The 21,942-nt window shown below is 41.2% G+C and overlaps 1 protein-coding gene across 1 annotated transcript in view; it reads right to left on the bottom strand.

Moving 5' to 3' along the window:
- ca16b (carbonic anhydrase XVI b) overlaps positions 1–21,942 on the bottom strand; it is a 134,212-nt gene that overhangs the window by 92,572 nt on the left and 19,698 nt on the right. Inside the window, exon 2 of the mRNA XM_083971974.1 lies at positions 11,408–11,512. Coding sequence (XP_083828100.1) covers positions 11,408–11,512 — 105 coding nt within the window. The remainder of the gene's footprint in view (positions 1–11,407; positions 11,513–21,942) is intronic.

Here is a 21,942-nt window from a genome sequence, read left to right as displayed (position 1 = left end):
CACAGCATCAGGTTGGGATGTGTCTGTTCTGGTCTTGAAAATGAAAATGAGATGAGCCTTTGTTCTACAGGACTGTCAACATAACTGTTGGAGATAACAATGTTTATCTTCTTGTCAATTCCCAACAGTGTACTACTGATGATCATTTGAATGCATTTAGTATTAAGAAGGACAGAAGTCAGTGATGTGTTTGGATGACCTGGTGCACTACAGACCTGATTATTTCAGCAATTGTCCCATTCTGTCATTTTCTACGTCTCTACATCAAACTGTTCAGGTATTTGTGGTGTGCCTGAAATTTGAATACAAAACATTTTTGTGCAACTTGTTGTCCAGTATTTCATGTCATTGACAGGTGTGCAGCATCGGTGGTTGTGTTGAGTACAGTGGCCGGAAGGGGACCGCACCCTTGGAGTTGTGTTCCACCTGTTAGTGGCTCTCTTTAAAAAGTGTCTTAACACTCAAGAGTGGATACATATAGACACTTTTCTAGTGTAATTTAAAAACTAGCAATTTTGCTGTGTACTAAAGGCTTAAGTAGATGGTGTTCAGCGGGTGGATGGGTGGATGGGGAGGAACAGCTTTACCGAGCAACAAAATGTGGGCAGTTCACAGCAGCTAGCGAAGCAAGAATCAGCTTCATTTGCATAGACTAGTGGGAGGTGTGCATATAGTGATCTGACGACGGATATGTGAACTGTAACAGCATCCTCCATGAACAAATATGAAGGTTCTGTTTATAGCATTGACATTAGTGTAAGGGCCTATGTGTATATGTTTGGCTTGGGTGATGCTAAAATATTGTGATACCTCCTGCACCCCCATCTGAGATGATTTTACTCTCGGTCACTTTGTTTGAAATATCTAATAACGTGTTGTTTAACTCAGGGTAATGTCATTGGATTGCAGGATGATTCGGTTGTGAAATTCAATTGTGACTTTCAGGTGTCATTCAGAGTATTGCATTCGGGCAGAAATCTGATTTAGCAGCTTATTTGCGATGTTAATCAGTAAAACTGAAATTATGTATTGTAATTCATGGTGCAAAACAAATCCCACAGTGGTAATAAAGCCCATTATTTGATTGTCTCGGAACAATCAGGGGCAAAACATCATGATTCACCGCAAATTAGACTATGGATGATAGCGGGGCCAGATCTCTGGAGCTCTGATAGAGATGACCTATCTATTCTTATCAGTGCTTCTTTTCATCGTCATCTGTGGATCCCTGTACGTAATGGCTCCTACTTCACCCTCCATCCGTACTGTACCTACCCCCTGTGCAGCTGTATAGTCGGGCAGCTTTGCTTTAAAGTCAAGTGCTTCTTGTACATGGAGGTCTACCGGGAGCAATCCTCCTCTCGATTCATTACCTCCAGGAGACAGAGCTCTTTCTGTTGGGCACCATGACAACATGGCATTGCTCTTTTCCCTGCAGCCTATGTAGGCTGGTGTCGAGCCACATGAGACAAAGTGCATTGCCTTCGCAGCCACCAAGCTAATTTCAGGTTATATGAATCATAGGGTTTAACGTGTCAAAGGGAACCAACCAATGTGAGCGGCACAGTGGCATCCTCTCTGAAATTCAGCGCATTTTCTTAAATAACTGGGATCATAGCCCTGCAGAGTAATTTATGATTGACAAGTTTATCTTAAAAGCTAGGAATAGCTAATCAGCTTCTTTTTTTTGTTTCCCCTGCTACACATACCGGCCTGAAAAACTAAAAGAAATGTGCGACAAATGTGAAGTAGTGAGGGGATGTATGTAGACACTAAAGGAAGTGTGTGCTGCGGTAGCATCGAGGGTTAATTCAAAGCCAAAACAAACAGCCCTGGCAATCAAGAGCGGTGAGTTACCTAATCTTGTTTTGTATCCTCTGAAGTACTAATTAAGTTGGATCAACATAGCAATTGATTGAAAATGACTTCATTCACTTCATTATGTGAGACATGAGTGGAAAGATTGCTAATGATCACAGGCAACCTCAGTGAAGTGGAATAAAATAGTCAGGTTGAGGGGAAATATAATCCACAAGTATCAGACAATGGCTGCCTCCTCGGGTGGCTACAATTGCTATTCATGGGGTGGGGGCTTCCATCCAAACATCCATGACTGCCGGGTGGAACACACACACAGTAGAAGCTCCGACACGAAGCACTGAGGTAGTAAAAAGCTTCCATGGCTTCATGGAGGTAGAACACCATATCATCGGAAGGCTTTGGGTTATTTTTCAAATTTGTCAAACACAAACTTATCTTTTCTTACCAAAAACCCAGAGCTCTGACAGTGAACGTGCATCTTTCCATTAAGCAGCTTCATATCAAGTCTGGAATTATGTGCGTGGCATCTTGGGTACTTTCCAAAATCTCATAATGCAGGAAAAATGAAAACCGATGCAGCGTTAATCTGTGTTTTTCCACATCTAATGCCGGTGTGTCTTTACTTTGTTTTCCCCCTCTCTTTTTTTCACTCTCATGCTACACACTGTTACGGGGGATCAAGCATAATGCTCCTGCAAATGCACATTAAGGTACTCCAACTGTTGTGCTGTAATTAAACCAGAACAATAAATCAAGAATGCAATCAAAAAGCAAACTACTGACTATATTGGCCTAAACCATAAAAAGTACTGATAAAGGAAGCCGAAGGAAACTAGCAGCGACCGAGTGCAAACCTGCAGAGATATAAAAAGGGGGGAAAATGATGCATAGCCCTGTTCCTGTGGGAGTCTTACGGTGAGTATGATATCATCCCTCTTATGAAAAATGCCATACACACACACACACACACACACACACACAGCATGCCTTAAATAACTTTTAATCAAATTTCAGGGCGTAGGTTTCCAGGCTACTTACATCAAGGTTCATAACCACCGCACACAGGACATGTCATGGAATGATCCGAGCTCTCACTGCACTGTGTACCTCACTGTCAGTGTGGTGGACCAATCTTTCTTACTGTATGCATTTGATAGTGATAGTGAAAAACTATCACATTATGTTCTATGTCTTGTTTCCATTTGATTAAAGCAGACTACAATCTCAACAATAATGTACAATGTATTGTGCCTTCAGCACAGCATACAGTGTTACTTTGGCGGGCAGCCATAGTGTCGTTAATTAATAGCTACATACACACACACACACATATATATATATATATATATATATATATATATATATATACAGTGTTTCCTCTAGGATTTTTTTAAGGAGTGGCGCTCAGACCCCCCCCCCGTGATTGCCCCCCGCATACCGTAGCCCCCCCCCCGCACCTGTAAAGCCGGGTTTCCACCGAATCAACATCTCTCTTTTTTTTTTCATGACAACTTCATGTCAGTCATGATGTATTTTTGCTATTCATACAAACTACCACAGGTCATATTTCTCTTAGTTTGATAACCTGGGCCTTCTTCAGGAGACTTTTGGTTAAGTAACCGCACGGACAGCTCCTAAACAGGATCGTTCTGCCGTCTCGTCGTTGTCGGTGTCGCTGCCGTCATCGCCGTTACCTCTCCTCCCACTCGCACCAGCGGACGGCCGCGGAGAGGAGGGGGAGTTTATGCACGTTTATGTTACAGCGCAGTAGAGGATATGTCCTGTTAAACTTACTGTATGCGCTACAATAACATCATCATAAGCCCGACGGACTGACACACACTTTTTAGTTTTTTTTTCTTTTCCACCAGCACTGAGCGCGACGTCCGACACGAGAATCAAACCCGCTATTTAAAAAAAAAAAAAAAAACACCGGCAACAGCGACCACTGAGTCTGTTGTCATTCTGTCACCCGAGTTCAATGATTCTGCGGAAAAACAGGCTGTGGTCTGTCATCGAGGTGCAGAGGGGGTGCAAAGAGTAGATACTGAGCAAGATAGTTATCTGTAGTTTACCTTAGTAGCTACTCGCGAGGTGCAGTGCAGGACTCTGCTGTGAAGGTGGAGGCATGTGGCGGTGGTGGATTAGCGACAATTTAAAAAAAAAAGAAAAAAAAAGAAATTTGAAGCAGCGGCGGCTAGGATTTAGCTGTGGCGGTGCGCCACTGCTAAATGAATGTAGAGGAAACACTGATATATATATATATATATATATATTAGGGCTGTCAAACGATTAATTTTTCTAATCGCGATTAATCGCATTTTTTCCATAGTTAACTCGCGATTAATCTCTATTAAAAATATTATATATGGCGCTTTGGACTTTCAACACTCCAAAGTGTTATAATCTCTAGACAAACAACTTTTAGACCAGACCTAGTAGGCCTAGTACCTAATCATAACACATGATGCATGAAAATCACACAGAATTGAAACGAATTGCATCCAGTGGAAATTGCCCGTTACTTTGCTACACCTCTGCCTGGCCACGTGCATTTGTTTACAACAAAGCCGTCAAAAAATCAATGGATGGAGCTGTGGATATATGTTAGACTGTGTATATTTGTGTAGCAACCAACTTGAAGGTGCCTTACCGCCACCTACTGGACTGGAGGTCCCACACTCCAGTCCTCCAGTCCAGCAGACAGAGGACAAAATGGGCCGCGATTAACCGCGATTAAAAAATTTAATCGCGTTAATTTTTTTAATTAATCGCATCGCGATTAACGCGTTAACTCTGACAGCCCTAATATATATATATATATATATATATATATATATATATATATATATATATATATATATATATATATATATATATATATATATATATATATAAATAAAAGTCTTTTTTTTAATCTACCAGACACATACATACAGTACATACATACATACCACTCTTTTATTCAATTCCCTCCAGTGTCTGTGTGGTATTGTTTCACATTGGTCTTTAACAGCATATTGTAGACTTCATACAATATGTCATGTAATCTAAGAGTGCGAAGAAAATAGAGCTAAAGTGTGTCCTGCACCAGTGCCTCCTAGCTTGGGGCTAACCCTACTGTGTGCATTTCCTTTACACTCACTTGCACAGAGCAAATGCCCTTAATAACCATTTAGCTGCTGAGGCACGTTTGTCTGTCCCCCATTCGCAGCCTTAGCCACTAATTACCTTTCCAAAGCAATGGACATTTCTGTGTTCCCTCAATGCCTCCCTTTTTCCTCAGTAAAAATCAGCCAGCTGCCTTCACTGGTAGGAATTAGTGCTCTGCAAGGCCTGAAATGAATGTCCACAATCAACCCGTGTCAGCCAGTCCTCTTCTTGTTTTTGTCCTCCCTGCCTATATAAAAATGTAACACTGAGATCCTGTTTTTCCTTAATTACCAGCGAATTACAAGAACGCATGTAATTCCACATGCAAACACAGAACATTAACGCAAAGCCAAATATTTTCCCACAACAATTACACAATATAAGTATGAAAACAGCCTGCGACTCGCTCGACTGTTTACAGAGGCACACACATAACCGTCTGTCAAGTGATTAAAACATATGGCCGATAAATGCTGTCGGCCAAAGAAAATGTGCCAAGACCAACTTAAGCCCGATGTCTTCATTAGAAAGTGAGCGAGAACTTGACCTGAATATTCAGACAGGATCAGGTCCAGCAGGTCCTCAAAGATCTGTGTGGTTCCAGAGCAGTGTGCAGCTGCCCAGTCAAGACATGCAGAAAAATAATGAAGCTACGGAGTCCTGTGGAGGCTTGCCACCTCAACTGTATTAAAAAACCACCACTGCTCACATTATAAACTCGCTGACAATGCCCACATCGATAATGCATTATAAACTATGTATAACTATCATTATAAACACTCATAAATGATTATAAGGCTTTATAACAATCAGCATAACACATTATAGAGCATTATAGCTCTATTGTAATACTTGACCTTATAAGCCATTATAAAATGCTCTATAATGTGTTATAAATTATCATAAGGCTTTATAACAATAAGAATGAGTGTTTATAGTTATACACGTTTATAAGCCAATTATAACACATTATAACTATATTTATAATGAATTATTGATGTGGGCATTGTCAGTGAGTTACTAATAATTATAACATATGATAATACCTGACCTTATAAGTCATGATAAAATGCTTTATGATTATTGTTGTAAAGCATTATGATCATTTATGAGTTTTTAGAACTATAGTTATACATATTATTAATAATATACTTTTATGGGAGGAAAAAGTGAACCATAGAGAATGACCATGATTTCACACAGCCAGTGCCAAATACTGCTGCTATCACTGAAGCTATTGGCAACAACCTGAACACATCATGAGAGGAGAGCAGCAATTTCTCAGAAGCTCACAGAGCACTCTATGCTACAGTATGGGTGTTGAACCTATTTAGAGTGATTTTACATGTATACACACAAATAAGGAATATGCATAATATTTCTAAATTGGCAGTCGTCCATTTAACTTGAACCATCAAACAAAACCTCTCAGCTAAGAGCCACAACTGTTCCATCTGATCATTTGAGTTGGATATTTAAGGAATATTAAATAAGCAAAACGGTGATTAACGCTCACTGTACGTTGAGGGGTTTCAGTTCCAGAAAGCAGCCCCATGTTTGGAGTGATTAGGATTCCCATAATGGGCTCCACACACCTTGTAGATAGTGGAAAGGCAATCATGCTTAGATAGTCCAAGCAGACGCTCTTTCACAGCCTCTGCTTGACAACTGGGGGGAGACGAAAAACCACTATGAGGAGTGACATGAATGCCAAACAAACTCGAGTCCAAAGTAAGCACAGTTCATTTTTGCTGTTATTTGCACCATTTTCTACCCTGAAACCGTGGGATTGTGGGCTCACTACGGCAGAGCCCAAGACAAAATATTCTGGCGATGAAAAATAATTTGCAGAGCTCATTGCACTCCAGCAGAGGGACAGAGTTAGTTATTTGCTGGGTGGCGTTATATTTTTATTTTTTTGGACCTTGGAACCTGTAAATATAATTTTACTTGTGCTCCCTCCCTTCCTGAGCTCTTCCAGTGAGGTGCCCTCGATCAAAGCACATAACCCCTATTTCCCGCCGGAGCTGCTCAATGGCCGACAGAGGGCTGTGTTTGCGCTGGGGTGTGAGTGTGTGCGGCTGAATGTGAAGAAGCACTCTGAAAGAACATACAGTGGGTACGGAAAGTATTCAGACCCCTTTAAATTTTTCACTCTTTATTCCATTGCAGCCATTTGCTAAAATCAAAAAAGTTCATTTTATTTCCCATTAATGTACACTCAGCACCCCATCTTGACAGAAAAATACAGAAATGTAGAAATTTTTGCAAATTTATTAAAAAAGAAAAACTGAAATATCACATGGTCATAAGTATTCAGACCCCTTTAAATTTTTCACTCTTTATTTCATTGCAGTCATTTGCTAAAATCAAAAAAAGTTCATTTTATTTCTCATTAATGTACACTCAGCACCCCATCTTGACAGAAAAAAACAGAAATGTAGACATTTTTGCAAATTTATTAAAAAAGAAAAACTGAAATATCACATGGTCATAAGTAACCCTTTGCTGTGACACTCATATTTAACTTGCATGCTGTCCATTTGTTCTGATCCTCCTTGAGATGGTTCTACTCCTTCATTGGAGGTTACAAAAGAATTTCTGCAGTACTCAAGGTTCCTAAGAGCACAGTGGCCTCCATAATCCTTAAATGGAAGAAGTTTGGGACGACCAGAACTCTTCCTAGACCTGGCCGTCCAGCCAAACTGAGCAATCGTGGGAGAAGAGCCTTGGTGAGAGGGGTAAAGAAGAACCCAAAGATCACTGTGGCTGAGCTCCAGAGATGCAGTGGGGAGATGGGAGAAAGTTCCACAAAGTCAACTATGCAGCCCTCCACCAGTCGAGGCTTTATGGCAGAGTGGCCTGACGGAAGCTTCTCCTCAGTGCAAGACATATGAAAGCCCGCATAGAGTTTGCCAAAAAACACATGAAGGACTCCCAGACTATGAGAAATAGGATTCTCTGGTCTGATGAGACGAAGATTGAACTTTTTGGCATTAATTCTAAGCGGTATGTGTGGAGAAAACCAGGCACTGCTCATCACCTGCCCAATACAAAGGGCTGCAGTGATAGTTGACTTTGTGGAACTTTCTCCCATCTCCCCACTGCATCTCTGGAGCTCAGCCACAGTGATCTTTGGGTTCTTCTTTACCTCTCTCACCAAGGCTCTTCTCCCACGATTGCTCAGTTTGGCTGGACGGCCAGGTCTAGGAAGAGTTCTGGTCGTCCCAAACTTCTTCCATTTAAGGATTATGGAGGCCACTGTGCTCTTAGGAACCTTGAGTGCTGCAGAAATTCTTTTGTAACCTCCAATGAAGGAGTAGAACCATCTCAAGGAGGATCAGAAGAAATGGACAGCATGCGAGTTAAATATGAGTGTCACAGCAAAGGGTTACTTATGACCATGTGATATTTCAGTTTTTCTTTTTTAATACATTTGCAAAAATTTCTACATTTCTGTTTTTTTCTGTCAAGATGGGGTGCTGAGTGTACATTAATGAGAAATAAAATTAACTTTTTTGATTTTAGCAAATGGCTGCAATGAAATAAAAAGTGAAAATTTTAAAGGGGTCTGAATACTTATGACCATGTGATATTTCAGTTTTTCTTTTTTAATAAATTTGCAAAACTTTTTACATTTCTGTTTTTTTCTGTCAAGATGGGGTGCTGAGTGTACATTAAAGAGAAATAAAATGAACTTTTTTGATTTTAGCAAATGGCTGCAATGAAACAAAGAGTGAAAAATTCAAAGGGGTCTGAATACTTTCCGTACCCACTGTATGTGCTTATCAGAACTGCTCCCACGGATAATAAATTATATAAATACGGCCCGGTCTGAATACTCCTGACTAGATACATTAAGGAATATCACACTCTTATACAAGAGCCTTTACACACTCCATTTTATTTTTATCAGCAACCTTTACGGTATATAGAAGGACTGGGCGGGGGAGCGACGAGCTACTTTACTGCACAAGTAATGCATCACAAAGGTTGATAGAAATAAATAAGTACTGCCTATCAAAGGCTTAACTGCTGAGCGAATTATTTTGCTCCTGTATAGCACTACTCATAAATAAGGGAACTTCTGCATGTGTACAGAGTGTTCAACTGGAAAAACCCAAATAAACCAGTCTTAAATATTTGATACAGCGTGTTGCTGGTGCAGCTTTGACAGTGTTATGTGGCTAAATAAATAAAATGATAACTGCTGTACTATGCCGTGCCTCATTATCAGAATCAATGTTCATGTCCACGCTGAATCTTTGCTGATTCTGTCTTTCAAACATCTGTCTGAAACTGAGAACTCTGCTCCTGCTTCCACTGAACACGTAGTTTACACATCAATTACCACTCCGACTGTCGAGAAGCACGCCCCGATTTCACCACTCTCACCGTTACACTGCTGCAAACACACGGCGCTCGGAGAATACTTAAAAGTGCACAATTAATCATCCATTAGGGCGTACAGTACATCTTACTGTGGGCTGCTGTTGTCCGTCCATTTTCCAATTTGTTGGGAGGTAGATGTTGAATTAATAATAATAATAATAATAATAATAATTGAGGAGGACGTCAGCCTAAATTCCCTGATGCACTTCCGTTGGTATTAAAAGCGGGCGTACTATCAATAATGGAGGCAGGAGTTAAAACACACGCATGTACAGCACGGCCTACTGTGCTGCTGATACTAAACTTTAAGACAAATGAAAGTAGGTCTGCTGAATGCTCCAGCTTCCTGCACATGGCATACTTCAGTTCACAAGCTTCTTTCATGCTGTGTGTTAACGTTTGTAAGATTTTATTGAATTGTAGGCAGAGAATCCCAGATATACTGAGATCCATGCACTTTTTTCACTCTTAAAGCAGAAGTGAGTGATATATTTGTGTTAATATAAGTCTTAAATAGTTATATCTTCCGACAGCAATCACTTACATAGAGTGTTTGGACCGAAACACGGGTCTCTCAGTCCCTCTGCTCTGCTCTGAGCCGAAGAGAAAACATTTATCGTATCCTACAGTTTTTATCCAATGAGGAGAGAGAACGGCATGCAGGGCTGTGTGTGCAGCCAAGGAACGCCGTGAATGTGGTGACGTAGCGACGAGGACTGTTATGGTGCGTTCAAGGAAACTCGTATTTTTCCGACCGTGAAGTGGTACCAGTTCGATCTGGTACGAGTTCACCGGTCGGAAGTTACGAGTGGCCGTTATAGTGACTTTCACCGGTAAAACAGGTCGGAAAAACACGAGTGGGTTGCCTGGAACGCTACAAAGTCGTAAGTTGTGACTTGAAGCTGTAATTTACGATTTCAAAAGCCTGCCTGGAACGCAGCATTAGCGAAAACGACCGGATCACTCACTTCTGCTTTAACTATGTTGAAGCTTTTTTTTTTTTTTTAAATCATTTAAATGTATTTTTCCCATGTTAATATAAATAACTCATCATGTAGCTTTGCAAGCCCTCATACTGTACATAAAGACCTTAGATATACAGATGCATCTTTCCAAACTGTTGAATCTCAACGATGATCAAAGCAGATTGGACGCTGAGCTAAATTTATACCAAATGTCACACCAAAGGGTCACAATTGGGGCTGAATGTGATATATGGTCATATGATAAAATGAGATTTTGTAATCGCAAAGGCTGCGATAATGCTCTAGTTATGTGTCATGCAAGGGAGAGTGGTGCTGATGGTGAAAAGAGGGAAAACCGCCACACTGTTACGTGTTGTAGGCTATATTGGCCTCAACGCAGCACTACAACAACTTTAATGTGAGAGGAGCAGTATGTTGGCTGTGGAACTATTCCAGTTTTTTTTTTTTTAAAGAAGATGGCCTTGGTGCTGTTGCTACCTCATTGGCCGACACTACCAACCCATTTCAGTACTTAATAAAACACCACGAAGCCATGTGTGATCGCTGCTTAAAATGTTTACGACCAGCGAGTCTAACAAGTCAAAAGAGTTTGAAAGAAAAACATTGCCTCATTGTCTCATTGTGATATTTCTGTTTTCCTTATTTCCAGAAAATTGCCACCAGTCTCTTTTCTGAAAAACGGAAGGGCTTTGAATACTTCCTGAACACACTGAACAAGCAAACTGATCCTTTTTCTTGTAATTCTGATCAAACTGACATTTACATACATTTTAATCACATCAACTTGTTTGATGGTTACGACATAATGTGCACTTCTGCTCATGTTGTTCTTTCGTGCATTAGTACAATTAATTACAGTCACTTAGAGCAATGAAAACATAGAATGTTCAATGAATACTGTGTTGTATTTTCCAGCACCCAGGTGTTAAAGGAAAAATGAGAGAGGAAAGAAAATGAGGGAAACGATGGTCAAGGTAGAGCAGAGGTGAGAAAGTCAAGTAAATGCATTTCCCCACCTGCTGAGGGCTTTGGTCAGCGCACAAATGAGAGCTCACCTGAATAAGACCAGTAAGGGTCATCAGCTGCCCTCCTCTCCCTCATTACGCCCGTGCTCCCATGATGCCCGTCTCCAGGGTAGTTAGGCTGGTCACCCGCTGCAACTGTGGTAGGAAGAGAGGGAGAGAAAGAGAGGTCAGGAAAACCACAGGGGAAGAAAAGTTTCAGAAATACAGTGACCGCTTATTCAACAATCTATTAAAAATGCATGGGAAGATGGATGAGGCTCGTGTCAAAGGTGAGAGACTTATAAAGTGGTGTGGAGAAAAAAAAAATCAACCCTTTAAATTTCATCTAATGAATACATAAGAAAGTCCAGGGCCCTGAACACATCTTAGTGAAATGTGAAGGTGTGGAAGTGGGGCTGATGGAAGGGTGTGTAATGTGTTTGACTTTGACGGTGGAGAGAGGGATTCATGCTCTGCCTGCGTTCTCTTTTTTTTCCCCCATTGAACTTTTTATGAACTTTCAGCTGAATCCTCATATGATAACTCAGGGCCGAGGGTATTTCGTGAAGCAATATTGTATCAATACACATGCAGGCGCCAAGAATTGATCTTTCATTATGTAAATTGAAAATACAAATGAAAGTTTTTAGTAATAGAATACTACAGTACTTTTTATGACTGTGTTGGTCATGAGTAGGGCTGGCTTTAAAAAAAAACTGATTTATATCGATTTTCATTTGAGAGATGCCATTCCCTGTTTCCTCTTAGTCTCACGAGATCTGCGTGATGGTGCGAGATTCACATGTTGTTGTGTCCACTCACTTCTGAAATGGAAATATTGAATGCAGTACTTGAATTATCACCCACGACTGAACTGAAGAGTTGCACTGTTTCCTTCTGGAGTGGGTCATGGTAAATAGACATGCATTAACGTATCTGCTTTTGGGTCATTTTCTAATGTACACATTGGTAGTGTGCACCAGGTTCCATCTTTGTACAATTTGCAGCATTAGTTCTGTGAAAATCTCTTTCATAACCAAGAAAAATTGGTATTATTAGAACTGAAATATCTCTAAATGAATCAATATCGAATTGGATCTAACTGAATCAGGACCTTGTGAAGTATAAAAATGATTCAAGTGAGAAGAACAAACTTTAAATAAACAGCTGCTGATGAAGTTAATTTGCAGTTGCAAAAAGATAATGCATCACAATATGTTACAGCAATATTCAGGATTGCACAAAATGCTTATTATCACAATAATAGTGTATCATGGCTCAAGTATTGTGATAATCTTCTATCATGTCGTCTGTGGTGATCCCGCCTCTGATGATCTGAGCACCCAACGACACAATTATTGAATTTTGCTGTAATGCTGTTTTGATTAATTGAGAGGAATATATATATTTTTTAGGTCATTTTATTTAACCAGGTAAGTCAATTGAGTACCAGTTCTCATTTACAATGACGACCTAGCTCAGAGGCAATTAAGACAACATAAAACATACATGGGTACATTTATAGAAAGGAATCAAATAAATTTAAATTATAGATGCAAACACAGACACAGACACACAGAGTAGGAATAATACTCATATTGCAGTACTGATTTACACCCCGTCACCTTGGCTGTCATCGCAGGCCTTCCTCACACACAGAGGAGCAGGTCTGAGCTGGAAGCGCCTCAGCGAGACAAAAATGATACTGCATTTAGGTCTGTCAATCGAAACCCCTCTCTGAGAACACTTCTCTGTTTTGTTGATGGGTTATAAATACAACACTTACATAAATACAAGCTTAAATGACACTTCATCTCTAACTCCGCTCTGAATGTATTCAGACAAAGGGCCTCAAATCTGCCTCTAAATTGCAGCGGTTGCAGCTACTCATGTAGCCAGGACGATAACCCCCAAAGGTCACAGAGACTGAAATATACTAAGGATAACAAGGATAACTTTTTACTGAGGAGCCTCTGATCCCTCTAGCTATTGTGACAAATGGTGATTTCCTCTAGCAGTCAGTCTGAACCAGTGAAAACAGAAGCTGCAGCTATGGTGGTGACCGAGTCTGTACCGAAACAAAAAGTCCAGGTGCGGCCAATGGCACAAAGCCTTAATGGGTATTAATCATGGGATCTGCTGAAAACAAGAGGAGCATCTCTTACAGCTTCCTGCTCTTTTATTGCTTGAATCAATCAAATCCTCTGCAGCAGCAGCAGCTTTTCTGGGAAAGAAACTAAATGGACTGGATGATCAATATGTTTGTGATATATGTATGGATGAAATGATACCATCACAAGTTCCCTGCTGAACTATGTGGAAACTTGATGGAGTAAAATGCAAACAGCCTGTGTTAGCAGGAGTGGAGAAGACCGAGCTGGTGTGTCCTGGGTGCAAATGTTTCCTTAAAAAAGGGATACTTCACCCAAAATCGATAATTCACCAATTTCCTACTCACCGTCATGCCAATTCAGGGTTGAGAGACGGTTTACCAAGAAGACGAAGAAACAGAAGAACTCCCTAGTAGCCTGCCCTATCTGGCCATTTATAGAAGCAGAGACGGAAAGAAGAACTTCGTAGTTCCTCCAGAGACTTTGGAAGTGGATGGTGTGAAGTATCCCTTTAAAGGGATAGTTCAACATTTCTGAAAAATTGGCCCATTGTCATATTCCCTATAGTCTTGGGAGTAGGTCCGTTACCTTTAATTGTCGGTGCAGGCTATTTTTAGAACCACCGAGCCGAGCGGCAAGATGCTCAGAGCCACGCTACTCATCAAATTCATCAAATACACAATCCAACAACTCCAAAACGCTCTGGTGGACAAGTTGTGTGTGAGTTGTTTTAGAGGTAAATTCATGCAAAACCGCTGATGCGCGCTGCCTTCAGGGACAGTTTTTCAGCAAGCAGTCTCTGTATTTACCTCTAAAACAACTCTGTCTTGTAATGTTCCGTTATTATCTCACAGAATGGTGAATGTGCAGGTCACAACTTGTCCATGAGAGCATTTTAGGAGTTGTTGGATTATATATTTGATGAGCTTGATGAGGGAAACCAAGAAATCCCATTAGCCTCCGTAGCGTAGCTCTGAGCAGCTCGCAGTTCTGCTCCGCCGTTCTAAAGATAGCTCGCACCGACAATTAAAGGTAACAAACACTGCTATGACTATAGACCCTTTCAGAGAGTATAAACAAATACAGGTGTTACCGAGGATACTAATTAAGGCTCCATTCAATTTAGTGTAGCAGAGCGTTTTCTAATGAGCCACACCTGTCTTTGTTTATACTCTCTGAAAGGGTCTATAGGGATTATGGCAATGGGCCAATTTGCCAAAATGTTGAACTCTCCCTTTAAGTTCTTTGGGCCAAAGCCCCCCCCCCCCCCCCGCCCAAAAAAAAAAGAAAAAGAAATCAAACTTTGTCACCAGAATTAACTGAATGCTGTGAAGGACATTGTCCTTAAGCATACCCGGCTCCAGCAGAGCATGTAGCCGCTGCGTGGAACAATCAGAGTCATTACAGGGGCTGAGCTCCACCATGTATGCATCCTGAGGAAACGTCTAAAGTCGAGTGATTGTCAATCAGGTGAACAAGTGAAGAGAAGTGTTTTGTATTTAAGTCATCTGTGTCATTCAGAACCTGGGAATGTGTTGGCTAATGCCGCCTCCTTGTTGCTGGAGGGATGCAAACAATTGGGCGAGCAGATTGTTTTCTGTGCAAAAAATTGGCATGGGAGGACACACTAAAACAAACCCACAGATAACAATTTGCCAGAAACAAAATGGGAGCAGAAATCACTGATTCATGCTGTAAAACTGTTTTTGAGTCCATCTCGAAAATCCATGTTGTATCTGAGTTTTTTTTATTTATCTTTTTTTTTTTTTATGGTTGCACATTGTACTCAGAGTGGTGTTCAACATTTTAAAAGTCTTCACGTCGTCTGCTTTACAAACATGCCGCTTGGCAGCTGATCTTATATATATATAAAAAAAATCATAAAAATCCACCAGAAGCACCAGAACAGACTCCAAATCAGTCAACACCAGCAGCAGCAGCAGCAGCAGCAGCATCACTGCAGCATCCAGAACAATCTCCTCAAATACCAAAAGGCTGCAGTATGTTAATCACAGATATCAAAGTATACACATTCACTTCATTTTGTTTTATGGATTATCCCACAACATCAGATTTAAGATCTAAATTTAGAGTTCCCACTGCTGTGTAAACAAACACTGTGCAGCATCACAGTGACCATGACAACTACTGTATATCACATCAGCCGTTTGACTCAGGATGTTAAAGGGAACAGTAAACATTAGCTCGACTCCCCGGACTCCTCAAGATAAACCACCATTAGATGCTGAGTTCTATTTGGCTTGATCAGCATCACCACACATCACACACACACACACACCTCCAGCCACTTAAGACGAGCTCAGCTCTTACTAATAGTTGCATCATTACCAGAGATTAATTAAACTAAGCATTACATCAAGCCAAGTCTTTCCTAGCGCTCAAAGTCAGTGCATTTCTGTCTCAAAAATGGTCTTTGCGATATTTTCCAAATTAAATGTGTAAGCTGTAGTATGGCTGTTTTGTTACCATCACTTGAATCAATGCACTATGGGGAAACACAGGTTAACATGAAGTGTGAAAGAGAGAGGGAGGGAGGGAGGGAGTCTCGGTGGCATAGACTCAGAGCATATTTGAAGGCAGGTTGTGAAGGGGGGTCGGGGGGGGGAGGCTGCAGCATCTTTGATCACAGAGCATAGGAGACGGCACCATGTCAACAGTTTACACTCATCCATGTCAGCTGTCCCCTGTGGGCAAAAGGATTAAAGCCACAGCATCTCTGATAGAGCAGAGCAGACAACACAGTCGGTGTCGGGCCTGAAGGAGAGCGAGAGGAGAGGAGAGGCGCTCGGCTCCGACGTCACACCGCAACCTTAAATCCAGACACTACGCACATGAATAGCAATTTTGTGGTACGTTATACCTGCAGTTTAAATGAAACACTACATACAAAGAGTTTTGGTTTTGGTCCCCCCCCCCCCCCCCTCATAGGACACAAACGGCTTCAAAAACACCTACAGAACAAACAGCATGTGCAGAATCATTTTCCCTTTTTCATTGCCCTGAGGGCAGTTAAATCATCTACACCACCATTAAGCCCTGCTATTTGTTCCATAATATCACACTCAACAACAAGGCAAGAACCCCAGAGAGCCCTTGAAAAACAGCAGCCTAACAACAGCCACAGGAGCGTTTAACGTGCATTAGTCATTGGGGGATAGAGTTAAAATATCAATCTCATCGGCAGCGTTGGCAGCAGGTATGTGAAGGATGGCCGGGCTGGCCTGTCCATGTCACCGTGGAGGAGTATTATGGGCTGGATGAAGCTATCAAAAAAATACAGGCTGAGCCGCAGACTCTGTAATTCAGGTAAACAAAGAGAGCTCTAAAAAGCGTATGATGTGCTGCTGGTAAAGTATTTCAAGCCTCGTGTAGCTCTCAAGGCTTTGCACTAGCAAGGGATTAGGGCTGGGGAGAAAATCGGTACAGCACCATATTGCGATATTTTGTACGACAATGTTGTATATAAGGACTTCTTAGAAAAAACTGATGTTAAAGGGACAACGAGGAGTTTGCTTTTGGTTATAAAAGAGTCTCATATTAATGTGGATTAATCTACGTTACCCACACTTGTTAATGGGTCCATTTTCAATAAATATATCGTTTTGTCTTTATAGTTATTTTGTTATTATTATTTAGTGGTCGACTCGCGCAGCATTTCCTAGTTTCGGTTTCACGGACGCTGCCCGGCGGGTCATGGGAATAACGCCACCGAATCGCCGTTTATGGTCAGAACTACCACAGTATCTGATCGTCTTAGAAACCTTTGACTTGAATTTCACCATGCGAGCGGAGGCTCATGGGAAATGTAGGGGCTGTCCAAGACGAAAGCGGGAATTTTTGAAACCATGTGTTTCTCTGCACGGTTTGGCCTTTCATCAACGTAACCGCAGTTATGTCTACTGTATTTTTTTATTTCAAATAAATTACAGGTAGACCGCTCGGTTCATTGTAAAACATTAAGTTATTGATGTAAATGTGGTGATTTCTATACATACAGCGCCCAAGGCTGCGCTGCTGTTCTGTCCAGTTCACGCATTAAGTTTCACTTTTCGTTCAAACAAACTAATGCGGCTTCCACAGTTGTTAGGTTTCATCAATGAGACCAACATTAATCTCCTAAAAAGAATTAAACCAGCCGGCGGTAAATCTCTAAGTTACTTGGCTCGTCTTCTCCCCGTGGGATGACGATGGCGACGCAGGCTGACCGTTACGTCAGCAGACCGGTGTTACCAGTGGCAGCTGCCTCTGTGACGAGCTGCTGCTGCTCCCGGTCGGCGGGAATTAAAAACGGCTTTTAGCTGCTTTACCACTGTCGCTTGGAGCGAATCACACATTCAGTACAGTACATAGTACAGTTATAGTTCTGTGAAACAATGAGGGATGCACTTTTTGTTTTAATTGTGTGATGATTTGATATGTCAGTGCTTTTGATTTATTAATTTAATATGGTAAATGTTTGACCTATGAGTGTCTTTTGCTGCTATTTTTTATTTACAGCAAATGACCACAAATATTTGTATGATATGACATGAAAAAAATAAATGAAAAGTTTAAGAGCCAGAGCTTTTGTTTGCTGTTATAGATAGGCCAGAGCCTATTGTGTTAAATATAAAAATATGAATTTATCGGTTATCGGTATCGGCAATGAGAAGCAGGAAATTATCGGGTATCGGTTGAAATTTTTCATATTGTGTCCAAACAAAGGTTTCTTGAGCCGGGTTCAGTGGCTACTCCGTCAGACTGCAGTGCTGACCTGACAGCTGTGTTCTCATTTACTCAGATGCACCTGTAGCTGTAGAAAACAGTCCACTGTAAATGGAAGACTAGATATGGTTTTTCCATGATGTGTTAAATGACTGTAGCAGAGCCACATGCTCTGGGGACAGGCTGAACAGGGATTAGATTCTCCTGCCGTCGGGGGGTTCACCGCCCACATGAGGCCATCACTACAGGTTGCTACGACACCATACCATAATATCCAATATAAAACTAAAGGATTAGTTAGGGCGGTAGATGAAGTAATTTATTATTTGTACCCATCCACAATGTGGAAATTTAGCCCATGAATCAAAGAAATGTTTATGGAGGTCATAGAGCTGAATAATTTCCTTATTAATAACACAGCTCAGAATAAACGACACTACCTTCATGATAATGAAGGGCGATGTCACAAAGGAGCAGTGTGGCTCAGTGCTGCATTTTTCATGGTTTGAACAAATATTCAGCTCTATGGCACCCAGGACCTTAAGGCTTTTCCAACTCAAGGTAATGATTATTATTATCATTAGAAGGATATTGTTGGTTTGATTAGATGTTTGAAACTGAAGAGGAATCTAAATATAAGTATTATCTTAAAAAGAGAATTATTATCAATCATTTTACTGTTTCACTCAAAGCATTAAACCCTTTTAACCTTAAAAGGTACATTGTGTAGGAATTACTCCCATCTAGCGTTGCAGTTGTATATTGGAAGCAACTCAATCGTATTTTTCATGCTGCATTCACGTGAAATTGGGCAGACGGATGACAGCCGCTGCACGTAACAGCATAAACAAGCCTCTATGTAAACAAGTGGTCCGTCAGCATGAGGCAAAACAATACACGTGACAATATGTTGTCATGGCGATGTTGTATTGTTTACCTGACCCACGTTTTACCGGCTTTCTCTCGACTTCTGAGACTAAAATGACACCTGGTTTGTTAGCGACGGCCGTCTGCCCGACTGCAGGTGAATGCAGCATCAGTGCAACGCTCCATTCCTCCTCACTGCGTTACCGCGGTGACTTTTCACAGACGCCACCTCGACCTGAGCCGACAGCTCCGGTGTCTCCACTGAGTTTCCGTGGTTTCCTACCGTCACGCTGCCACTGAACGTAAAAACATGGCGACACGACATGGCAGCCAGCACCGAGCTTACCCGCTCCATGGAGATATGAATGATATGAACGGCTCATTCAGAGCTAACCGGAACACTTCAGTTTGTTGATGGGGGTGATTACTGATTACTGAAAAACATACTTTTGAACGAAATAATCGATTTTCGTGAATAGATAACAGGAGAAGTTACACAATGTCCCTTTAAAGCGATAGTTAAGTTTTTGAAGTAGGGATGATGAGGTACAATTGGCTCCTATGTGCAGTAGACAGTGCTCTGCTCTTCTCCAGTTAGCCATACCAGCTCATAGTGCTGGGCAGAAATACAGGAGATAAACAGCTGTGAACAGACCCAACTAACAGTGAATTTTTGCTGTCCCATCTCAAAATATACGCTTTTTTTAATAGTGCATTAAACTGGTCAGAAAAAAGCAGTTTATCTGGGACTGACCACCTCACTCAGGATTCCTCTGTGCAGGCTGCGCGATGCCCTGTATCACTCCGCCTAACAGCAGTTTTGCTCAGCGGTGCATGGAAGAGGCAGAGTGAGCTACCAGTTGATGCACTGTAAAAAAAAATTAAAAAAAAAACTAACCACTTAAAAACAACTGAACTATCCCTTGATAGTTGAATGGAACAGCAGGAATCTCTTTATATTTCAAATATCACTGATATGAGAGAAGTTCAGTTTATGTAAATGCAGTTAACAGGGGGAAAGTGAACTTAGTTCACTTTAAGTACTTTAGCAGCTCCACAACACTGAATGTGAAAACTAGCTAGCTGCAACACCAACTTCCCAGTAGAGTGTGCACTTTCAATTCAACAATGTGTTTAACCGCTGCATCACCTTCATGAGCCTAATGAAGGCCACGTACCTAATTGGGTGGTAAAATAAAGTCAGCGTTGCTATATTCTTCCGCCCTGCTTTACACTGGTACAGTAAAGTACATGCACGCTTCATGGTGGCTGGTGAGGGAGAGGAAGCACCGCTCATCCTTGTTTTCTCAGCTACTCCTTTAATTAGGAGGAGAGTGAAGGCATATCATTAAATGCACTAATTAGACAAACTACAGTCTAAACAACTTTTATGTTATTCTGTCGAAATTCGTAGCAGCAGAAGGGAGATGGTTTTTACAGGCCAGGCTCTTGATGCAGAGTCGTTATGTATATGAGAAACGTACTGTATGGGAGACAGCTGCTGTCTCATCTGCAACGTATAGAGCCAAGTGTCATACACAAGGACATGTGCTTAGTTTCCTGTTTTACTTCTACTTATGACAAACATATGTTAAAAACTATTCATTTTACTGTACTTTAGATGTTATTAGATGTTAAACAGTCCTTCCAGAGTGTTTTGTGGTTGTGGAAAAACATCCTTGGTTCTCAAAAAATGCAACAATTATACATAGTACAATGTATGGGGTATTTATGCAGTTGTATCCACAAGTTTCCGAACGTCATCTATGGGCAAACCCGGAAGCCGGTTTTGCCGGTTTGGTGGAATTGTACGGTTACGTTTCCATGGTTTTCAGTCGTTGACATAGTTGCGGTAAACGCATGGATCTATTAACGCTGGCTTTTAACACGGATGTCAATTTGTGTGATATCCACTGTTAAAAGCTGGTGTGATGATCCATGCGTTTTACAGATTTTCATTGGAAAAAAAAAAAAAAAAATCCATGCATTTACCGCGACTACTGAAACCATGGAAACGTAAACATAAAATTCCACCGGAAGAGCAAAACAGGCTACGTTTTTGACGTTCCGAAAAAGGTGGATAGGATGAAATTGCTAACATTGAGGGAACTTGCAAAAACTGTGGGAGCTGGCAAAAGATGCAATTTGATGAAAAAAAGAAAAAAAAATTGATTCCCCCAACACCCTGTTCTAACTTCTGTATCTTTTGGGCTGGCACACATGCATGGACGCACGCACGCACACACGCAGCTGTCACCAACAAAACATCACTTTGTCCAAATCACTTAAACAATTCAATATTTCCACATATGCAGCATAAGCATAATTATTTTTAATCATTGGGCTATATTTATTGTCTCTCGCACACACATGATTTTGTGTATCTTCTTGTGCAACGCGATAACATTTTACGTTGTGTAATTAGGGGAACATTAGGGGTTAATGGCTGCTCCTATGTGAAGTAAACATGCACAATTTTCCATCTTTCTGCAACTGAAATGTGGACCCATTTCTCCATTTTGCACGTAAATGTGCGATTTTTGTGGCGAAAGTGCGGTATCTTTGAAAAAATGCATCGATCAGCCCGTCAGTCTCCTTATAGATACTGGTGGTGGTAATAGCAGTGAAACCAGGTTGGGGGTGTCTCTCTCCCCCCTCCCTCTCTCTCTCTCTCTCTCTCTCTGAAACAGTGCAGCATAGAGATGGAGGAAGCGGAGCTTGATCTTGAGAGTGCATGTGTTTCTCATTTCTCGGGAAGTGGGCGATGTGGCTCAATTTCCCCGGAAGTGTTCGAGTCACACCAAGGACCTCTGGAACATGAGAACTGCCAAGATCAGCCGGAGATATGGCACAGAGGGAGCCGGGCCTTAGGGCCAAAACATC

Source organism: Trachurus trachurus (assembly GCF_905171665.1).
Source record: "Trachurus trachurus genome assembly, chromosome: 5".
Taxonomy (NCBI): domain Eukaryota; kingdom Metazoa; phylum Chordata; class Actinopteri; order Carangiformes; family Carangidae; genus Trachurus; species Trachurus trachurus.
The sequence above is the reverse complement of the archived record's forward strand: the minus strand, read 5'-3'. Positions and strand labels throughout refer to the sequence as shown.